General features: G+C 39.3%; 1 protein-coding gene across 1 annotated transcript in view; it reads right to left on the bottom strand.

The window, feature by feature from the left end:
- Positions 1-18,927, bottom strand: part of HYDIN (HYDIN axonemal central pair apparatus protein) — a 6,673,197-nt gene that overhangs the window by 5,044,129 nt on the left and 1,610,141 nt on the right. Inside the window, exon 16 of the mRNA XM_044079523.1 lies at positions 11,076-11,240. Coding sequence (XP_043935458.1) covers positions 11,076-11,240 — 165 coding nt within the window. The remainder of the gene's footprint in view (positions 1-11,075; positions 11,241-18,927) is intronic.

Genomic DNA, 18,927 nt, shown 5'->3' with positions numbered 1-18,927 from the left:
TTAAATAATTATACAAAATTAGATGTAATGTGACAACAGTGGGTAAAAATAGGTATAGGTTATATGACAATTTAATATTTAGAGAAATGTTAGCCAGTTTAGAGAAATTAAAGGTAAGTTAGTATAATATGAACAGGAATTGCAAAGTAAAGTGAGAGAAAAAAAAGTGTTATAGCACATTTAAACAGAGAATCGGGGGAGAGAAATTAAAGTTAGGAAATGAGTAAATAAAGGACACTAAGGAGGTGTAAGGTATGAATAGGTACTTGTTTATATTTAGGGATATAGTTTATCCTAGAGGTGAGCAAGGACAGACACAGATTTTGGCTAGTAAGTCTTTTAGAATTATATTAAAGGTATGGAGGGAGGGTATTGTCCTGATGGATATAGGTTAGGAATTTCAGGCCTTAGCAGCATAGTACGAGTCCAGCAGATATGAAATATTTGTGGACAGAAATATTTGGTCAATGGATTGTAGTGACAGAGTTGGAACATAGCAGTGTAGAATGGTATTTATTGCAGGACAAGAAAATGGATGCTGGATATTTTTTTTTTAGGTGGTAAGAAGCTGTGTGTGTGTTAGCTGATGGGGAAGTTCTAAATAATTTAGGCTCTTTAATGCTATACAGCTGTGGGTTCTGAAATGGGTATTTGCTGCAAATTTAGCCACTTTATTATAACAGTGTTCAGTGGCGCATTGTTTTTGAAAGTTTTTAGTCCTATAAAGCATCCCTAGTTTTTCTGAGTTATTTTTATGACGCTTTGCACATGCAGGTTGAATGTAAGATTATCATCCGCTATCATAACTAATAATTTGTTATGAGAAGTGACTTCAGTGGTTGTATTGTTAAGAGAGAGAATTTTACATTTTTTTTCATGAGAAAGGGATTTCAGGGAAAATAAATAGTAGTTTTTTTTGGAGGGGGGTGCTGAGCATGAGTTGTGAGTTACAAAGACACATTTCAGTCACTGTTAAGGCTTCCTAAGTAAATTTTGGGAGATATGCCAGGTTGTCTGATATATATATATGTGGAGTCATCTGCTTACAGTATTAGGCAGGCCTGTTGTATCAATGTGTGCAGGACGTTGGTTAGAATGTTAAAGATGAGAGGACCAAGGACGGAGCCTTGTGGTACCCAGGTGATGACTGGGAGGTATGGAGAGAGGACAGAGTGCCATTTTACTTACTGATACCTATTGGTCAAGTAGTTTTTGAACCATAGAAGGGTGGGCTGAGATAAACCTAGTGAGGATACTTAAAGTAGAAGTTTGCTGTGACAAACTGTGTTGAATGCTTTAGACAAGTCTAGAAAATATGAAAAGAATGTATTTCCTCCCACTGCCATCTGTTACCTCAATGAATGGTCTTCAAAACCCATTTGTCTGAAACTAATCAGCTGCCAAAGAGAAGTGGAGATTCAGATATTCTGGAAGGGAAAATGGACTGTCAGGATGGGGGTGCGGGTGGAAGGTTTTCTTAGTCATTCTGACTTGCTGGACTGTCCTTGATTTTGGGGAGTTCCTGAAATATTTTAAGAACATCATTGCCATATCTTCTTAAACATATGTAGTTTATCCACATTTTGTTGGGATTGTTTATTTTGTTTTAGCCAAAAGTGGATGAGGGGTTACAGAATCCTTTATACAATTTGGAAATGGAGGACTGAAAGAGATTCCATTTATCAACTTATCCCTTTCATCACACTTTTTGATATCTCTCTATTCAAAGGAGAATTTAAAATCTTATTTTTCACATCATCTGGTGGGTTCTGAGAATGCAGTCAGGCAAACCTCTTCAAAGCAGTACCACTGGTCACAGCCCTGAACTATCATCAACTGAGTCATATTAAACACTGTAAACAATGAGTTGTCACTTGTACAGTGGAAGAAACTACATTATTTAAAGCAGATTTTCCTCACAAGAAGAAACTGTAGACAAAGCATTCCTCATCCTTTCACACTTAGAATAAACTTTAACACACAAAACTGACAATTCAAATTTTGCAAATCAAAGTTGCAGAATCACACACTTTTTTCACAAACTTATCAGTAGGTTCATAGGTAAGTACATGGCTAGCTGCCCTTGTGGGCCATTTTAATCCTAGCCACTTTCCACTTTTGTGCTCAAAATAATCTATCCCATTTGGTTAAAGATTGGCCTTATCCATCCCATGGTCGATTTTATATCCCTAATGAGAATAAATGGGATCATACCACAGATAATTTATGGGGACCCATGCATGGGAAAAAACATTTAGGAGCTGCATCTTTCCATTAGTAGTATAGGGGGCAGTCTTGGGATAATTTTTTTCTGTTTCTCATCCATAGATCTAAGTTGCACTTGAAAATGGACAGAGATAGATGATGTATTATACTGCATGCCCTGCTCTAGCATACATCCTTCCTTCTTATACTCCCCACAGACCCCTAAGATCTGCACAACAAAATCAACCTGCTATTCACAAACCAAAATGTCCTGCTGGCCAGTGTCTGCTATCCTATTCCCTAGCAAAAAAATGGAACTCTCTTCCCCCCTCACTAAGAATCTCCAATAACCTTGAACTCTTTAAATCCCAGCTCCATTCTCATCTCTCCTAAAACTGGAAATGCAATTGCTCTCTGCCCCCCTAATCCTATTAAATTCATTTCTACTTGTTCTTCATTAAATACTTCTTCACCTTGCTATTTTGCCCAACAGCTTCCCCTTGATATTTATTTCATAGTGTAAATACTATACATACCCTTCTTTCAGTACTTCTCTCCCCTCCATATACTTCTTCCATCTAAACCTATATTATATTTGACTAACTAATGACTCTAACATTCTACAAATTGTGTCCAACACTCTTCTACTAACTTTACCCTCCATCCCCCTTGTATTACCTCCTATTGCTTTTTTCTCACATATGTTCTTCTTTCTAATAAACAATTGCCTCTTGCTTCACTACTCAACTGCCTCTCTCTCCTTCCTCCACTTTAGGTATTTATTCTTGCTACTCTGCATACTTTATACTACCCATCTTCATTACTAAGCATGTTCTGTATGAACTATCCTTAAGTCTCCTATACTTCACTTATTGCACTGCATCTTTTTGCTACATCTCACTGTATCATCTTACAATTTTGTTTAAAATATTATATAATACTAGGATTATTCATAACTGCATTATATTGTACTTTTTATCATATTTTTATTGTATTTTTATTGTATCTTTGTAAATTTGTAGCTTTTCTCCCTGGGCCTCCACTGAAAACGGGATCCTTGAGCCCAGTGGACCACCCCGGTTATCAAACTGGAAACAAAATAAATAAATTATGTGAACAGTGAATCTGTTCCACAGCAGTGATATCCTCTGTAAAATATAACTCTCCCTTCAAACTGATCTGCTGATATTGCCTAAGATGTTTATATCCCTAGACCAAGTACTTTTTATACCTTTTGACTTGCTGAAGTTCAGTAAATCCATCATTAATGTGTTGGAGGATGACTTGAATGCCAAACACAGGTCACCACTTAACAGTCTGTAGAATACCGAATGTAGTGACATGACAGAGTTAGTCCATGTAAGACTTGTTCAAGCTTTATAATCCTTTTAGTAAGGTATCTTTGTAGTTGCATGTGTCTGGACAGACATATGCCAAAGGGGGCTTATATTCAATGAATGGCAGATTGAGGACTGAGTAAAGGGGGGGGGGCAATGCCATCACTAGATCTAGACATAATCCCTCTGTTTATATACTGTGCAGTACAGAAGGATTTTCTTACAATAGACATATGTTGATCAAAAGTTAGGTCAATGTTCACATAAGTTCACAAACCCTGAACAACTGCGTCAGCACTTAGGGGCGTAATGTCAGTGTGGTAGTTCCCTGGGTAGATGATTTCCCAAGGGATACAATAATGCATTTTCTGGCATTCAGTTTCAAACTATGATTTTAACAACAGTTATTTGAGACAAAATTTCCTGCAATATGACTAAATCATTTGGGGATTCAATGACTGCTTCAAGTTTGCGGCCATCTGCAAACTTAGTCAGCCAGAGCCCCTTGGTATTAGTTTTTACTTCAGAAAAACAGATGCCAAACAGGAGATGTCCTAGCACAGAACCCTGGAGGACTCCACTAATGACTGGTCACTTTGTGGAGGTTATCTTCCCTTATTCTGGTTATCTGCATCCTATCTGTGAGACAGGTGGCAATCCAGAGGGTGACAAAGGGGTTTATTCACAGTTTATTTAGCTTTTCTATTATGTCTGCATGAGGAAATGTGTAAAAACCTTTGGCCAGGTCAAGATATGCGGTCTGTATCATTTTGCCTTCATGCATTGCTTTAGTGACCTTTTTAAAAAAAAAAAATCCACTCGGTTGAATAAGCATGACCTGCCCTTGATGAATCCAAACAGAGATGGGTCCAGTGTTTGAAGGCTCCCTGTGTCCTGATTGATGAATTCCACAGTACATCTTTCCCTGGCTTTGCATATGAGGCTGGTCAGACATATTGTCTATACTCGCCTGGGTCTGTGGAAAGTCTTCTGCTATGCAGGGGAATGATTGTAGCTGTTCTCCATTCACTCTGTACAAAACCTGCATGGAGGCTGAGACAACAGTGTTTTAAGGGGTGTGGCTAAATTGTGCTTCATGCCATTTAAGGTGCATCCAAGGATATCTTCATGAGCCACTGATGTAGTAGATTTAGCTTTTGATAGCGCTTTTAGGACTTGGTCTTGTGTGATAGCTGGAGGTGAACCAGTTTCAGCTATATCTTGAGGAACAGACGGAGGGGAGAGAGAGTGAGGTAAAATTAGAGCTACATTTACCAACCAGTAGGTTATCTATACCTTCAGCGTCAGTGCAGTTAACATCGTTTGTAATTATTGCTGTATTGTGCTTTTGAGATAACCAACATAATTAAAAATGCCTCCTGATTGTCTTTGGCTTGGGTAGGTATTTTAGCCTCAAACTTGGCTTTGGTGGATTTTATTATGCTTCTGAGTTTTTTGTTTATTTCAGTGACAAGGGCTCTAATATTCTGGGAGATACTCTTCATACTTTTTGGTTGAAATTATTTTCCTTTTATTACAAAGCTTGTTGATACTATGTTTCACCATGTGGGTTTGCTTCTGGGGTTTGCCATGCACTTGTTCCTATGGGGTACAGTTTACATGCTGGTATAGTGTGGTGGTATACAATTCTGCATATTCAGTGGAGTTAACTGGGTTTTATGGTGATTTAATGCTTGCCAATGTATCACATAGGAATAGGTAGTTTGTCTTAAAGAAATTTATAAAGGTACCTTCAATGGAAGGAATGTCTGCTTTCAGTTTTATTTTGAAGGAAATTGCTTTATGATCAGACCTAATAAGTGATGAAAATGTACAAGGGATTGTGCAATATGCTCCCATATTAGTAAGGATAAGATCCAAAATGTTATCCCCCTAGTGGGTACTCTGACTAGTTTTTCCAAGGCATTTGTATTGACAAAGTCCAGGAATCACCGTACTTGTGCACTAGTGGTGGTGTAGGTTTCCCAGTATATAGTTGAAAAGTTAAGATCATCTAGGAAAATGGTATTGGATATAATTCTGAGTGATTTTATTTCCTATAGATAGGTGTTGTGGCTTTCTTTTGTCATACAGTGAATTCTATAGCTAGCTAATATATGGTAAGGGAGCTTTCTGATGGTTATTTGGACACAAAGAATTTCCAGTGCATCATCGTTCTTTACCAGCCTTTGTGAGAGTTTCTTCTGAATGTAGAGTGATACACCTCCATCTTTTTTCTCCTCCTGAGCAATAGCTGGTCTAAACATATGGAAGGCATTATAGCCTTGCACAGTCAGAGTGCTCTCTGCTAATTTAAACCATGTCTCACTCACTACACAGATGTCAATGTCTTCCAAGGTGACAAGGGCTTGTAGGGAGTGGAGTTTCTTTTCACGCTTCTAGCATTCACAGTAACACCTTCATATTTTCCTTTGCTTGTTTTCTTATATTGGTAGGTTTATCAGGCTGGTATTGCCTAAAAAAAGGCACTATAGGGGGTGGACAATATTTTTGCCAATAACAGAAACCCTAGAGGGGAAAGATGCAGGCCATCCCTGGTGAAGTAGCATGGTCTGTTGAGCATATCCCCTGACACTGACAAATATTGGACCCCCTTTGGATGGCACAAAAAAAGTTATTTATTTCTTGCTCAAATCGCAGCATTATCCCTGGAGAGGGTAGAATCCTGCTCAACACTAGGCTCATACCTGCCTTGGTCAGAATATGAGAGCTCCATTATTTCTCTCTTCGTATAATCCAGGGAGGTACACCAAGTCACTGACATCTGCATAAACTATGACAGAGTCATACTTGTACTTGTTCAATAACTTGAGAGCATGCATGAGCTGACTGATCCTGGCATCAGATAAGCAACTAACTGTTCAGCCTGGTAAGTGGCACATCTGTATGTCTTACAATGGAGTCACCTATAACAAGAATGGTTGGTTGGGTCAATGACTGCCTTACAGGCTTAGTATCTGTGTGTTTGGGGCTCCTTCTGCTATGTGAGGAAGTAGGCTTAATATGCTGATTGTGCTTTGTGCCGTGTTATGTTTTGGAGGTCTCTGAGGTTTAGGAAAGTTAATCTTTAGAACCTCAGCATCTGACAGATGATATGTATTGTGATGGCCTTGGAGAGGTGTGATGTGTGGTAAACTGTTGACAACTTTGGTGTTCACGTTTACTGTGTGTGGGATTTTTGCCTACAAGAATATTTTCTACACAAACATATATTCATATATATATATATATATATATATATATATATATATATATATATATATATATACACACACACACACACACACACACACACACACACACACACACACACACACACACACACACACACAAGTATTTAAATTTCAATACAAACAACTAGCCTGGAAATCTTCTGCCACCAGCAAACTAATTAATCTGGTAACTAAAATCAGTGCAAGCAGTATCAGTGCACTCACTACTAAGCAATTTTATCAAAGGTATTTTAGCCTAGTGAGTAGTTTAAGGGGAGAGACTTTGCAAAAGGATACTTATGTGATTATTCTCAACTGCCAATAAATGGGGAGAGGGATGGGAATTATGCTGTCATATTATCATAAGGGGCAGACAAATGAATGTAATGTACTTAACATAACGATGGATCCATGTTGTCTGGTTTAACTGTGGCTTGTCAGATCCAACCACAGCATAGATTCTGAAGCTCTTTGGTTCCAGGGCTCAGACTCTTCCTCTACCATAATTCCCTGTACTCCATCTCAGCACATCAGATCAAGTTTGCCCCAATAAGATAACAATACACACAGACACAAACACACACACATGCACGCACACATACATACATATAAACGCATACACTAACAGACACACACTGTGTATATATATATATATATATATATATATATATATATATATATATATATATATACCAATCATGTTCAAGGCTAATTAGACTACAGAAAAAAATTGTAGAAATGCAAAGCTGTCAGTGAGGATTGCTTGCACACAGGGTGTGCAAGGAAAAACTACCTGATCACCAGAAGCCCTTTCGGGTCAATTTGGAAGGGGCCAGGAGGATGGGAGGTTAAACTGGATGAAAATCAGGCAACATTAATCTATCATTATTCTTCGTACATAACTTTTGCATCCAGTGTTGTCTGTTTTCATCCAATTCAATTATGGCACAGATGCCCAAGCTGTTTTACCTGGGGAGGTATCAAGGAAGGATGTTCCCAAGGATGGTGGAACCAAAGAAGAGCAGATAGTAGATTCAGCTTTTAGTGAGACACAAAAATGTGAACTGTTGACCACGTTGCTGGAGCACAAATAACATTGATAGGCAACCTGCTAGAAAAGGTTGTTGATAAGGCCACTGCCCATGTAGAATGAGCCTTAGGTTTAGAATGTAGAGACACTCCCTTTTTATTGTAAACGAAAGAAATGCAGTCTGATAACCATCTTGGAAGAGTAACGTTTGCAACTGCTTTAGCCAATTTAGGCTTTGAGAAGGCAACAACTGAACAGACTTTCTGAATAGCTTAGCCCTATGAAGACAAACCCTAAGTTGGCGATGAATGTCTAGCACTGTAACAGGTATTCACCCTTGTTTGAAAATTTGAGAAAAAAGACTGGTAGGTTTACAGACTGGTTTAAATCAGCCTCAGGTGCCACCTTAGGAAGGAAAGATGCATTAGTTCTCAAGGAAGGATAGGGAGGTTTGCAGGATAGTGCCTGCATCACTGAAATTCGTCTCACTAAAGCAACAGCCACCAGGAAAATTGTCTTCCAAGAAAGAAACTTTAAATCAACTGAAGTTGATGGTTTAAAGGGTGACTAAATCAATGCCTGTAGCATGATAGTAATATCCCAGGGAGGTACTGGATCTCTGATAATTAATTACAGGAGAAAGGTTCCCTTCAAAAAGGCCTTTGAGATTTGCAAGGAAACTACAGAGCTGTCATTCTGCCAAATGTGAAAACTTAAAGTAGTGACCACTTGTACTTTGATAGTCAAATAGCCACAGTCACTGTGGAAAAGCTCAGACAAGAATTCCAAAATGGAAGGAACTGGGGCACAGAAAGGATCTAAACCTATTGATATCTGCCAAAAGGTAAATCTCTTCCACTTGCTATGGTAGATGTTCTTACTGGACTATTTTTTGGATGCTCAGGACAACTGAGGTAGGGAGCTCGGCATATCTGGGAGACAAGCGGCTTGGACTTCATGAATTTCTGGTCCAGAAGATGTAGTCCTAATGGTTGTGTAAACAAGTCTGGATACTGATCCAACATCCAAAGCAGATATACAGGCAGAGGCCACAGGGTTAGAAGGAGGCAATAAGGATCACTCTAGCCTTGCACATTATTGCTTTCTCTATGAATTTGTTCATTAATTGCAATGGGGAAAAGCACAGAAGAGATCTGGGGGCCAAATGTGGAGCAGAGAATCCCTCAGTGACTGCTCCTCCTGTTTCTTTTTGATAGTAATAATGAGGTCAATGGCATTATTAATGGTAACAGCAGCTTCTCCAGGCATAGGCACAACATTCTGACTAAACAGGAAAGCCTTGCTGTTCTTTGTCACAGGATGGACAATATTGGCCCTCCCTTCCCTGCTGAGGGGACCCCAAATGCTGCAGAGAACGTAGCTAACCCCAGTCCATAGTAGCTATAGGTGCTACATCAGAGGGATTTGGGGTAAAAGATGTGTGGTTTGAGGAACAAGCTATGGAAACAGCAGTTACCCACCTGCAGCTGAGGCAAATTGTTAGCCTACTGTAGTGGTAAAGGCTATTTGCTTAACTTTTTCTTTTTATGGCTGGAAGAAGTACTGATCATGGCACCTGTAGCTTGTTCTATGGCCAAGCCAAAATAGGGACTCTTTCCTGGGGAAAACAAGCAGCAAAAGCCAGAAAAAAATTTAAAATGTCTTACCAGCCCCCCCAAAAGTAAACAACACAATTTCTCCACAGAAAATGTTTTTTCAAGTACTTTAAACAAGTGACAGGAAAGATGTGAGTGCCCATTAAAAATCACAGTTAAGTATTATGACAGTCAGTTAAAACACAAATTCCCAGCTTAAAAATAACTTTCCTAAATAGGAAAGTACAATAAAAGTATATATATATATATATATATATATATATATATATATATATATATATATATTTTTTTTTTTTTTTAATGTGGAAATCTTTTCCCCAGGAGGAATCTATCTGTCCAGTGAAGGAACAGCACAAGCTGGCTATCAATCCTTTAAACCCCACAGAGGAGCAATATTGTCAAAGGCAGGGAAGCTCTGAAGGACTTGGTACCCAAACCTGTCTTTTTAGTCAGCTCAGCATGAGCAGACTAATGGTTTGAGTGAGTGGAAGGTGTCTGGCTGTCATATCTTTGGCTGGATATAACTTATATAACTAAGGCTACTGTAGCAGTTATCAATGTAATGAACTTCAGCTGTGTTACAGATTCTACCACTTATACTAGTCCACTGGGTATGGTGAAATTGTGAGAAAACATATTGATCATATTTTGAACAGTAAACAGAGACTGGTTACTTGTATGGAAGTATAACATGACATTATACAAGGTGAAGCTATGGTTCCAACAAAGAGGAGTGCCTTGACTTAAAGGTGGGCACTGCTACTGAGCAAAGGAAGAAGTGCTCCTAGTGAAGTTTTATAGCCCCTTAGTCCAGCATTTTAAACAAGATTTTGATGGCAAGAGGTTAAGTCAAATACTTAGGTCTTGCTTCTTAATCAGAATGGAAGAGGATGACTACAATATGGAAAAGGTCTATTACAAATAGAAGGCCATCTTCTTAAGGTTCGTAATGCTTTCAGTGTTTCTATTAAGATCTGACTGTTGTAAATTTGTAATACAGACAGTGTCCTAGTCTTGATCAGAAGGACTGCAGTATCATGCAATTTCAAGAACAGTGTGCTTCTCCTTTAAGACAGTTAATGCTTTACCACAACCTACACAATTTAATTATAGATGTATGCATCAATAACCAGTCTCAGCTTGGAAAACCTAAGCAGCTTTAGAATAAACAAGATGAACTGTGTGTGTGCTGATGTTTGTTGAGGAAGAATCTTAACTTTTATTCATTTTATGGTATCTCCAGTTACTATGACAGCTACAAACTAAATATACCACACACTTGATTTTTTAAACATGCTTTCAACCAGAATTTTAATTTCACTGTGCTTGTTTTGCTTGCTTTCTTAATAAAGCTAAATGACCTGCTTGTGAAATGTTATCAGTAATAAACAGGTGCATACAAACAAGAGCTAATAAATACTGGTGTGCGTCTCATTTATAGAAAAAATAATACAGGGAAGAATGATAAACATGATGTATTAAATGGTTAAAATTACTGAATATTGTGAAATGAGTTCTACAGTGAAATATAAATTTATCCTTCTAGAGTCACAGCAAACAATGCAGTGCATATTAAACTGCCTCTCCACCATTCAATGTACAATATTAAAACCATTTATGACAAGAACAGCAGCATAAGGTAAAGAGAAATTACCATTGGTGGCTTCTCACTTCCAAAAATAGTCAAATATGCCACAGCATCCTGCTCTCCAATAAGGTGGGCCTCCACCACCAGGAGGATCTCTGCCGTTGTATGAGGGCCGATTATCCTGCGGGGCTGTGGACTAGAAAACACTACTGCAGGTTGATCTTCAAATTCCTGGAATATAAATATGACGGAGAAACCACAATTAACACATCAATTTACCAGCATCTGCATCACAAAGCAAACATTTCCTACCTCAGGTGTTTACCATTATGCTTGTTTAATACAGCCAGCCTTAGAGTTGATCTGTTGGTCTTTATCATCTTTTTGTCAGGAACAGTATTTGTAAAGAATGTTAGATATGTCAATCCTTACAAAGCAATGAGCAATATAGATTTCAACAAAGGGAAACTTGCTGCTTGTATTTTCTATGTGTGACCCTCCCTTAATGGAATGAGTAATATTTTTTTCAATATGACCCCCATAAAACTTAGACAGAGACGTAATATAAGTCTCTCTCTCTTAATATTGCCTCACATACTTTGAAAAATGGCCCAGTGATACCTACTGCCAAGCAATAGTTCATTATAGCATGGTCCCCACTGCTCCTTCAGCAGACCTGCCATGAAACTTTTTCAGCATTTATCTTACTCGTATTTAGAGAGTTATCATTTTGCACTAGAGATTCTAGTGTCATATCTAATGAAGTATAGTATTAAAAAAAAAAAAAAGTGATGAGTCAGTCCTATCTGTAGGATCATCTTGTACTCTTGTATACCTTTCCACATAACAGTGACTGGTCAATGACTGCATAAGAATAGGATAGTGTCAGCTGATACACTCAACAACTAGAGAGGAAAGTGTCACCAACAACTAAGGCTGTTAAATGGAAATGTCAGCAGCCTGACTAGGCATCCATGGGGATCACTCACCAACCTTCACAACCCCCCCCAAAGTAATTAGTATTTAAAAGCACCTAAGAAATTCAATGGATTTTAACTGAATTCACTAAACTTGTTGAGCTGTGAGCAATCTTTCTTCTATTGAATTAGCAGACCAACTCATTTAAAACCATTAAATCAACTCGTAAATGCTGCATCACCAAATTATATCCTGTCTAAACAAAACTGTCAGAAAAAAGATTTCTGAAACAAATTTAACAGTGTGACGGTATAAACTCTAGGATGGAGAGCATCTTAAAAAATGCAGATGCTTGCATACTCAGAGCCAACAGCAAATATATTTAGCAAGGTAAAACTACAATAAAACCCTTCACATCAGTTATCTCACCATTCTTTCTAAATCCTAGAAGGGCATAACTCTTATGCTAGGCAGGGACAAAACATCTTCTAAACATTTCTATGTACCATCATAATTCTGCTGACACTTTCAGTGCAGATTTTTCATTGATAAATGTTAATCTAATGCATAAATGCACTCTTTTTTAATTTCTCCAAATCATTTGGGTTTCTAATACCATGACAGAAATGGACCCCATTCCTTAAGTCAAAGTATGATTAAAGTTCATGAAATTAGTATTGTTTCAATCTTGCATATCAGCCAAAAGTGCTCTTCGCAGCACCCGCAATGTGCCCAGTAATGACTCCTTCTGCAATTCGTATGGAGTTAGATGTATTGGTAGCATATCTAAATACGATAGTAAATTCTTTTTTATAAGACCCGTTGCTCCTACTACTATTGGAACTGTCTGGGAATCTTTCTTCCACATTGCTCTCGTTTCTGCCTGCAGATTCTGATATTTTATGATTTTGTGTCTCTCTGTACACAAGATACTGTAGTCACTGGGTATGGCAATTTCAAGGATTAATGCTACTCTTGTCTTCTTTTCTTGGACCACTATATCCATTTTTCTGGCATCTCTCTTTTGAACTGTTGGTAATGGATAATCCCATGTGATGTAGACTTCATCATTTTCTATGACGCTTTGTGGCTCATGTTTTCAGCCACTTCAGTACCATAATGTTTGCACAATCCCCAGTGCAACAGTCTCGGGTCTATATTAGAACATTGAAGTTTCCAAACTTCAAATGTTCTAATATCGAACCCTATTCAGCGAAAGCTGAAAATATCGAAGCAACAGAAAACCAATTTTTTCCTAGGGAAAGAATTTGGTTGTCCATTTCTGTTGCTTCGGTATTTTTAGCGCTGTGGTGGAAAGTTACAGGTCGGGTTCATGTAAATGTGTGACTGAGTGCAGGTTAGGTTAGTTAGGGTTAGAGAGCGGGTTAGGTATGTGGGCGATTGTGTGGACGTGAGAGTTAGGGAGGGTTATGGCACAGGTTATGTATGTGTGCGATTGTGTGGACGTGAGGGTTAGGGCGGGTTAGGTTAGTTAGGGTTAGGGCGCGGGTCAGGTAGGTGCGATTGTGTGGACGTGAGGGTTAGGGCGGGGTAGGCGAGTTAGGGTTAGGCCGCGGGTGAGGTGAGTATGCGATAGTGACGGACCTTAGGGTTAGGGTTTGGGTTAAGGTAAGTGGATAGTTAGTGGTGTGTGTATAGTTCAGTGTAGGGTTAGGTGTAAGATTTTAGGTGTATGTGTGTGGATTGCTGTTTGTTTGGTGTGCTTGTGTTGTGTGTATGTGTTTTGGAACAGCAAATTTTTTCCCTAGGAAAAAATTCGCTGTTCTGTATGTTTGACGTTTTCAGCTTTCGCTGAATAGGGTTTGATATTAGAACATTCAAAGTAAACTTCGATGTTCTAATATAGACCCAACAGTCTCACCACATTATTATGCCTTAGGGTATGTTTGATATTAGAACATTCGAAGTTTTGAAACTTCGATGTTCTAATATAGACCCAACAGTCTCACCACATTATTATGCCTTAGGGTATACAGCCTTTCTACCATTAGTATATCGCAACCAGCAATGACGTGTGCGACTGTTTCCAATTCAGTTTTACAAAACCTACATTTGTCTGTTTCTCCCAAATGTTCAATGGACTTTATAAACCAACGTGTATGCAGCCAACTATCTTGGGCTGCCAATATTAACTTTTTATCTCTTGGTTTGAATTCGCCTCTCCTTAAACATTCCTGCATTTGTTCCTGATCAACATTAGGTTCTTCCAGAGGTTTTCTCTACTTGCAACTATATTTATGCTTTTTCCACATTTCTTGCCTTCTCATCTGATCCTTCAACATATATTCTTTCATTTGTTTTTTGGCACATTCAGTTGCTGCCTGATTTTTATCTACTTTTGGTTTGATTTCCATTCCTGCTTGATGCTTCTGCTAGATTAAACAGAGAAGTCATCTTAGATTTATTCTCCTCATGTTTCAAAACTTTCACTACGTTTGGGTCTTGTGAGGTCAGCAGATATGTATGGAGTCCTACGACTGCAGATCTATACATATAATGAATTTCAAGGAGGCACATCCCTCCTTTGGAATGGGGAATATATGATCTTGGTATGCATTTATTTTTTAAATCATTTGGTGAGCATGAAGCATCCTTCTTGTTTTCCTATCTAATCTAGCCAACATGTTTTGGGGCCAGTCAATCACTCCAAAACTGTAAGTTAGGACAGTAAGAGCAAATTGGTTTATAGCTTGGATTTTGTTTCTAGATGTCAGTGCTGTTTTCAGGATTAATTTAAGTCTTCTGAAGTATTCCTTACTAAGTTTTATTTGCATTTATTCATGTTTTACTGTTGATCCTTCATCGATTCCCAAATATTTATGCATTCCTTCTTGCTCAAGTTCTTTCATATCACATTCTTGTCCCAAATAAGAAGTTATGTACTCACCATAACATTCCATGTTTGTTGTCCATCTCACCTATATTCTTGCTGGTTGGGTTCAGAACCGAGTATCAGTTCTGACTTGGCCTAACACAAAAGCTCAAGAGCTTCCACTGGCTCGAGGCTAACCCCTATCCCATGCTGCACCAGGTAAGATACCCAGATCTTGTTTGCAAGTGAAAACCTCGTCAGTACCTCCACATGCCTATACAAAAAACAGATTGTCTAACTGTAGAATGAAGAAACCAGAGATTCCAAATCAATATAACTATATACATATATGTGTAATATCCACCTGGTCTTGTAGGAACAAAAGAGGGGGAAGGAGGGTGGGACGCAAGAATATAGGTGAGATGGACAACAAACATGGAACATTATGGTGAGTACATAACTTCTTAATGTTATGTTGTTCTATCTCGCTGTAATTCTTGCAGGTTGGGACTGCGTTTCTAGCACCTTTATCCTAGGGTGGCTCAGGAAAATAGACTCAGTACAGTGGATCCAAAGGAAGACCTGTTCCAGGAGGCCACATCTACTTTGTAATGAGTAATAAATGTATGAGGTCTCACCCATGTGGCAGCTGCATAAATAGAGTCTATAGGAAGTCTAGCCTGAGAATCAGAGGATGTTGAGACCGCCCTTGCGGATTGTCCTTTTATTTTGCCCGGTAATTTTCTGTTATTCTTACTGTATGAGAAGAAAATACAGTCAGTAAGCCACTTAGAAAAAGTTATCTTGGATAGTGGCAATCCTTTCCTTTTGGCAGAAAATGGCACAAAAAGCTGGTCAGACTTTCTGAGGTCTTTGGTCCTATGCAAGTAGAAGCATAGCTGTCTGTGCACATCTAATTGATGCAATTTATATTCTGCCTTGTTGCTATAATTTGGAAAAAACACAGGCAATTGAATCAATTGATTTAGATTATTCTCTGAACAGACTTTCGGTAGGAAAGAATGATTAGTTCTCAAGGATACTCTGTCTTTGTGAAAAACTATATAAGGAGGATGAATAGAGAGAGCTTGGAGTTCTGATACTCTTTTGATGGAAGTAATGGCTATTAAGAAGAGTTTCCCATGACAAATACTTTATATCGCAAGAAGATGCCGGCTCAAAAGGTGGCAAGACTAATGCAGACAGGACAAAACTTAGGTCCCAAGGGACAAGAGGCTCTCCAATCAGGGGGTCTGAGTAGAAAGGTACCTTTGAGAAAGGCTTTACATAATCTGTGAGACATAAAAGGTACCCATTTCTCCAGTATGGAAATCAGAAATGGCTACCAAATTGAACTCTGATAGTAGCTGCTGCAGCTCCCTCATCAAAAAGTTTGGAAAGAAATTCTAGAACTGCAGTAATAGGAGCTGTAAAAGGTTTGATGTTCTGTTCAGCAGCCCAGTATGTAAATATTTTCCATTTACTGGAATACAATTTCCTCGTGGATGGTTTGTAGGAAGAAACAAGGATATGTTTCACTACAGGGGAAAATTCGTAACACCTGGCTAAATCTGGAATTAGAGAAGCCATGCTTTCAACTTGAGGGTTTGGATGGATGGATGGAATGCTCCCGATGAGTGGGTCAAAAGATCTGGAACTGGGTCCAGAATCCACGGTTCCTCCAGCCAATGGGTCCAGAGAAAGGTGAACCAAACTTGTTGAGGCCAGTAAGGTGCAATGAGAATCATTGTGCTTTTCAATGTACTGGCTTTCTGAAATACTTTGGGTATTAAGGGGAAGGGGGAAAGGCATAGAGTAGTCCCAGGGGCCAATTGTGAACCAGTGTATCCCTTGGTGACTTCCCCAGAGGGGGAATGAGGGCAAAGTAGCTGCTGCATTTGGCATTCATGGAAGTGGCGAAAAGGTCATAGCAAGGCTGGCCTGATTTCTGGAAGATCTCTTCTGCAATCTCCAGCTTTCGGGACAACTCATGAGGCAACAGAATAGCTCTGCTGAGTTTGTCTGCTATCACGTTGGATTTCCCCGAGATGTGCGTTGCTATCAGAAAATGTTGAGAAGCAGCAGCCCACTGCCACACCCATTGTGCCTCTCGACATAGGGGGTACGATTTGGTTCCTCCCTGCTTGTTTATGTACCACACCATTGACATGTTGTCCATCTGAATTGCAGCCATTCTTATTGGAAGAGAGTCTTGAAATGCCTGCAACACTCTCATCTCTAGGACGTTGATGTGCAAGTGGCTCTCATGTTCTTGACATAGACCATGGACCGTCATACCCAGATAATGCACCCCCCCCCCAATCTGGGAAGCGTCTGTGGTCAGTACTGCTGTTGGTTATGGAAAAACAAAAGGACAGCCAAGGTAAAATTGCTCTGTTTGTAGCCACCAAAGGAGATCTTTCTTGCATGATTCCATAAGAATTATCTGATGTGATAGAGGAAGACCTTGCATTGACCACTGGGCAAAAAGTAACTACTTTGCGGTACCACCTTTATCATTCTTATAAGAAAAGCGCAGTCCGGGTCTGAACTGTCTGCAAACAAAACTAAAGTTGACTTTGAGTATGTGTCTACCTGTCTGAGCCAATATTCATTTTCCCCTGGAGAGCACTCGGCTTTGGCTTGTATGCAGCCCCCCCCCCCACACACACACACACACTCACTCATCTTCCACTTTCTCTCTTATTCCCTTCTGTTAGCAAATAGTATCCATAACTGATCAATACTGTGTGTTTGTTAATTTAAACTGAGACCACAGTAGCCTACTGATACAAGGTTATCCTGTTTTTCCACCTGAGAAATGGTTAAGAAATGACTTACAGTTTCAGAGCAGTCCTTGGTCAATTGTGATTGTTTCTTAAACACAAACTTGTCTTTGCTTTGGCTCATTAGCAGCAGTACAAAGAACTGCCTGCTCACACCCTTGTTCTCTCCTCCCCCTTCCTTGTTTATTACCTTAAGACAATCCCAAAGTTAATAAATATTACCTGTGGCAGGCACCATTTTTAAAACTACAACCACCCTTGTCAATATCATATGTTCATTTATCAGTTAACTCTGTTACCTGATTTTTCCAGCCCCCCCATAACAGCAACTAAAAGGGTCTCTACCCGCTTCGCTCTCCACCCTGCCCACTATTCCCTCCCACCCCCAGTGGTCCCACCTTTATTACACTCACAAACACCTTCCATCTTTCCAATAGCCAACCACAGCGCTAACCCAACACTACCTCCTCCATCTTCCCACTACTATCACACCTCCTCAACTAACATGTACAAGCATACCTTACCTATGCTCACTGCATGCACTCTCCTTGCATATCTTACATCCTACCAAAGCTCCATCATTCCCCCACTCAACCACTACCACTGTACTACTACTCACACCAACACTCATGTCTTACCCTCACTCAGCTCCCCTCCCAACTCAAGAACCTTCCCTATGCACCCCCCCATATTCTACCAACTATATTACTCAAACATAAAGCATCACCACAACTTAACATATCAACCCTCCCACCATACCTATTACCCACAGAGCACAATCATAAAGTTTCCCTTATAAACAAACACATTCAAAAACTGAGAAAACTAATAACCTCATGCATATCAAAACTAGCCCGGAGACATCCACCCGACCCTGGCCCTACCATCTCCAACCCCAATCCTCATAATCAGACTAGAAACCACAACTTCTACCATATTATAGCCAATAGAAAGCCAAGTGACTTCCTTCTACTAAGCCTAAATATTAGAGGTATATCCAACAAAGTCCATGGACTCCATGCCACCATAGACTTGTACTCCCCAGATGTAGTCATCCTGACAGTAACCTGGCTAAAACCTCACATTACCAGTGAGCAAATACTCCCTACAGGTTATGGCATACTAAGAGTAGACCAGCTAAACAAGAAAGGAGGCGGTGTAGCTATAATATTTAAACAGCATCTAAACATCCAGATCTTAAAATCATCAGCTCCACAAATAGGCAATGAAGAAATAATATATACCAACATCAAAATAAACCAAAACAAAACCATCAACATAACTGGATGCTACTTTCCACCTGGCCAAAACATCCCTCCACTAGAAAACCTCCTCAGCTGGTCTACCCACCATCTCCCCCAAGAAACTATCATTTTAGGTG

Source organism: Protopterus annectens, chromosome 8.part0, assembly GCF_019279795.1.
Source record: "Protopterus annectens isolate FY-2018-M chromosome 8.part0, PAN1.0, whole genome shotgun sequence".
NCBI classification, from domain to species: domain Eukaryota; kingdom Metazoa; phylum Chordata; order Ceratodontiformes; family Protopteridae; genus Protopterus; species Protopterus annectens.
This window is presented reverse-complemented; position numbering and strand designations above follow the sequence as displayed.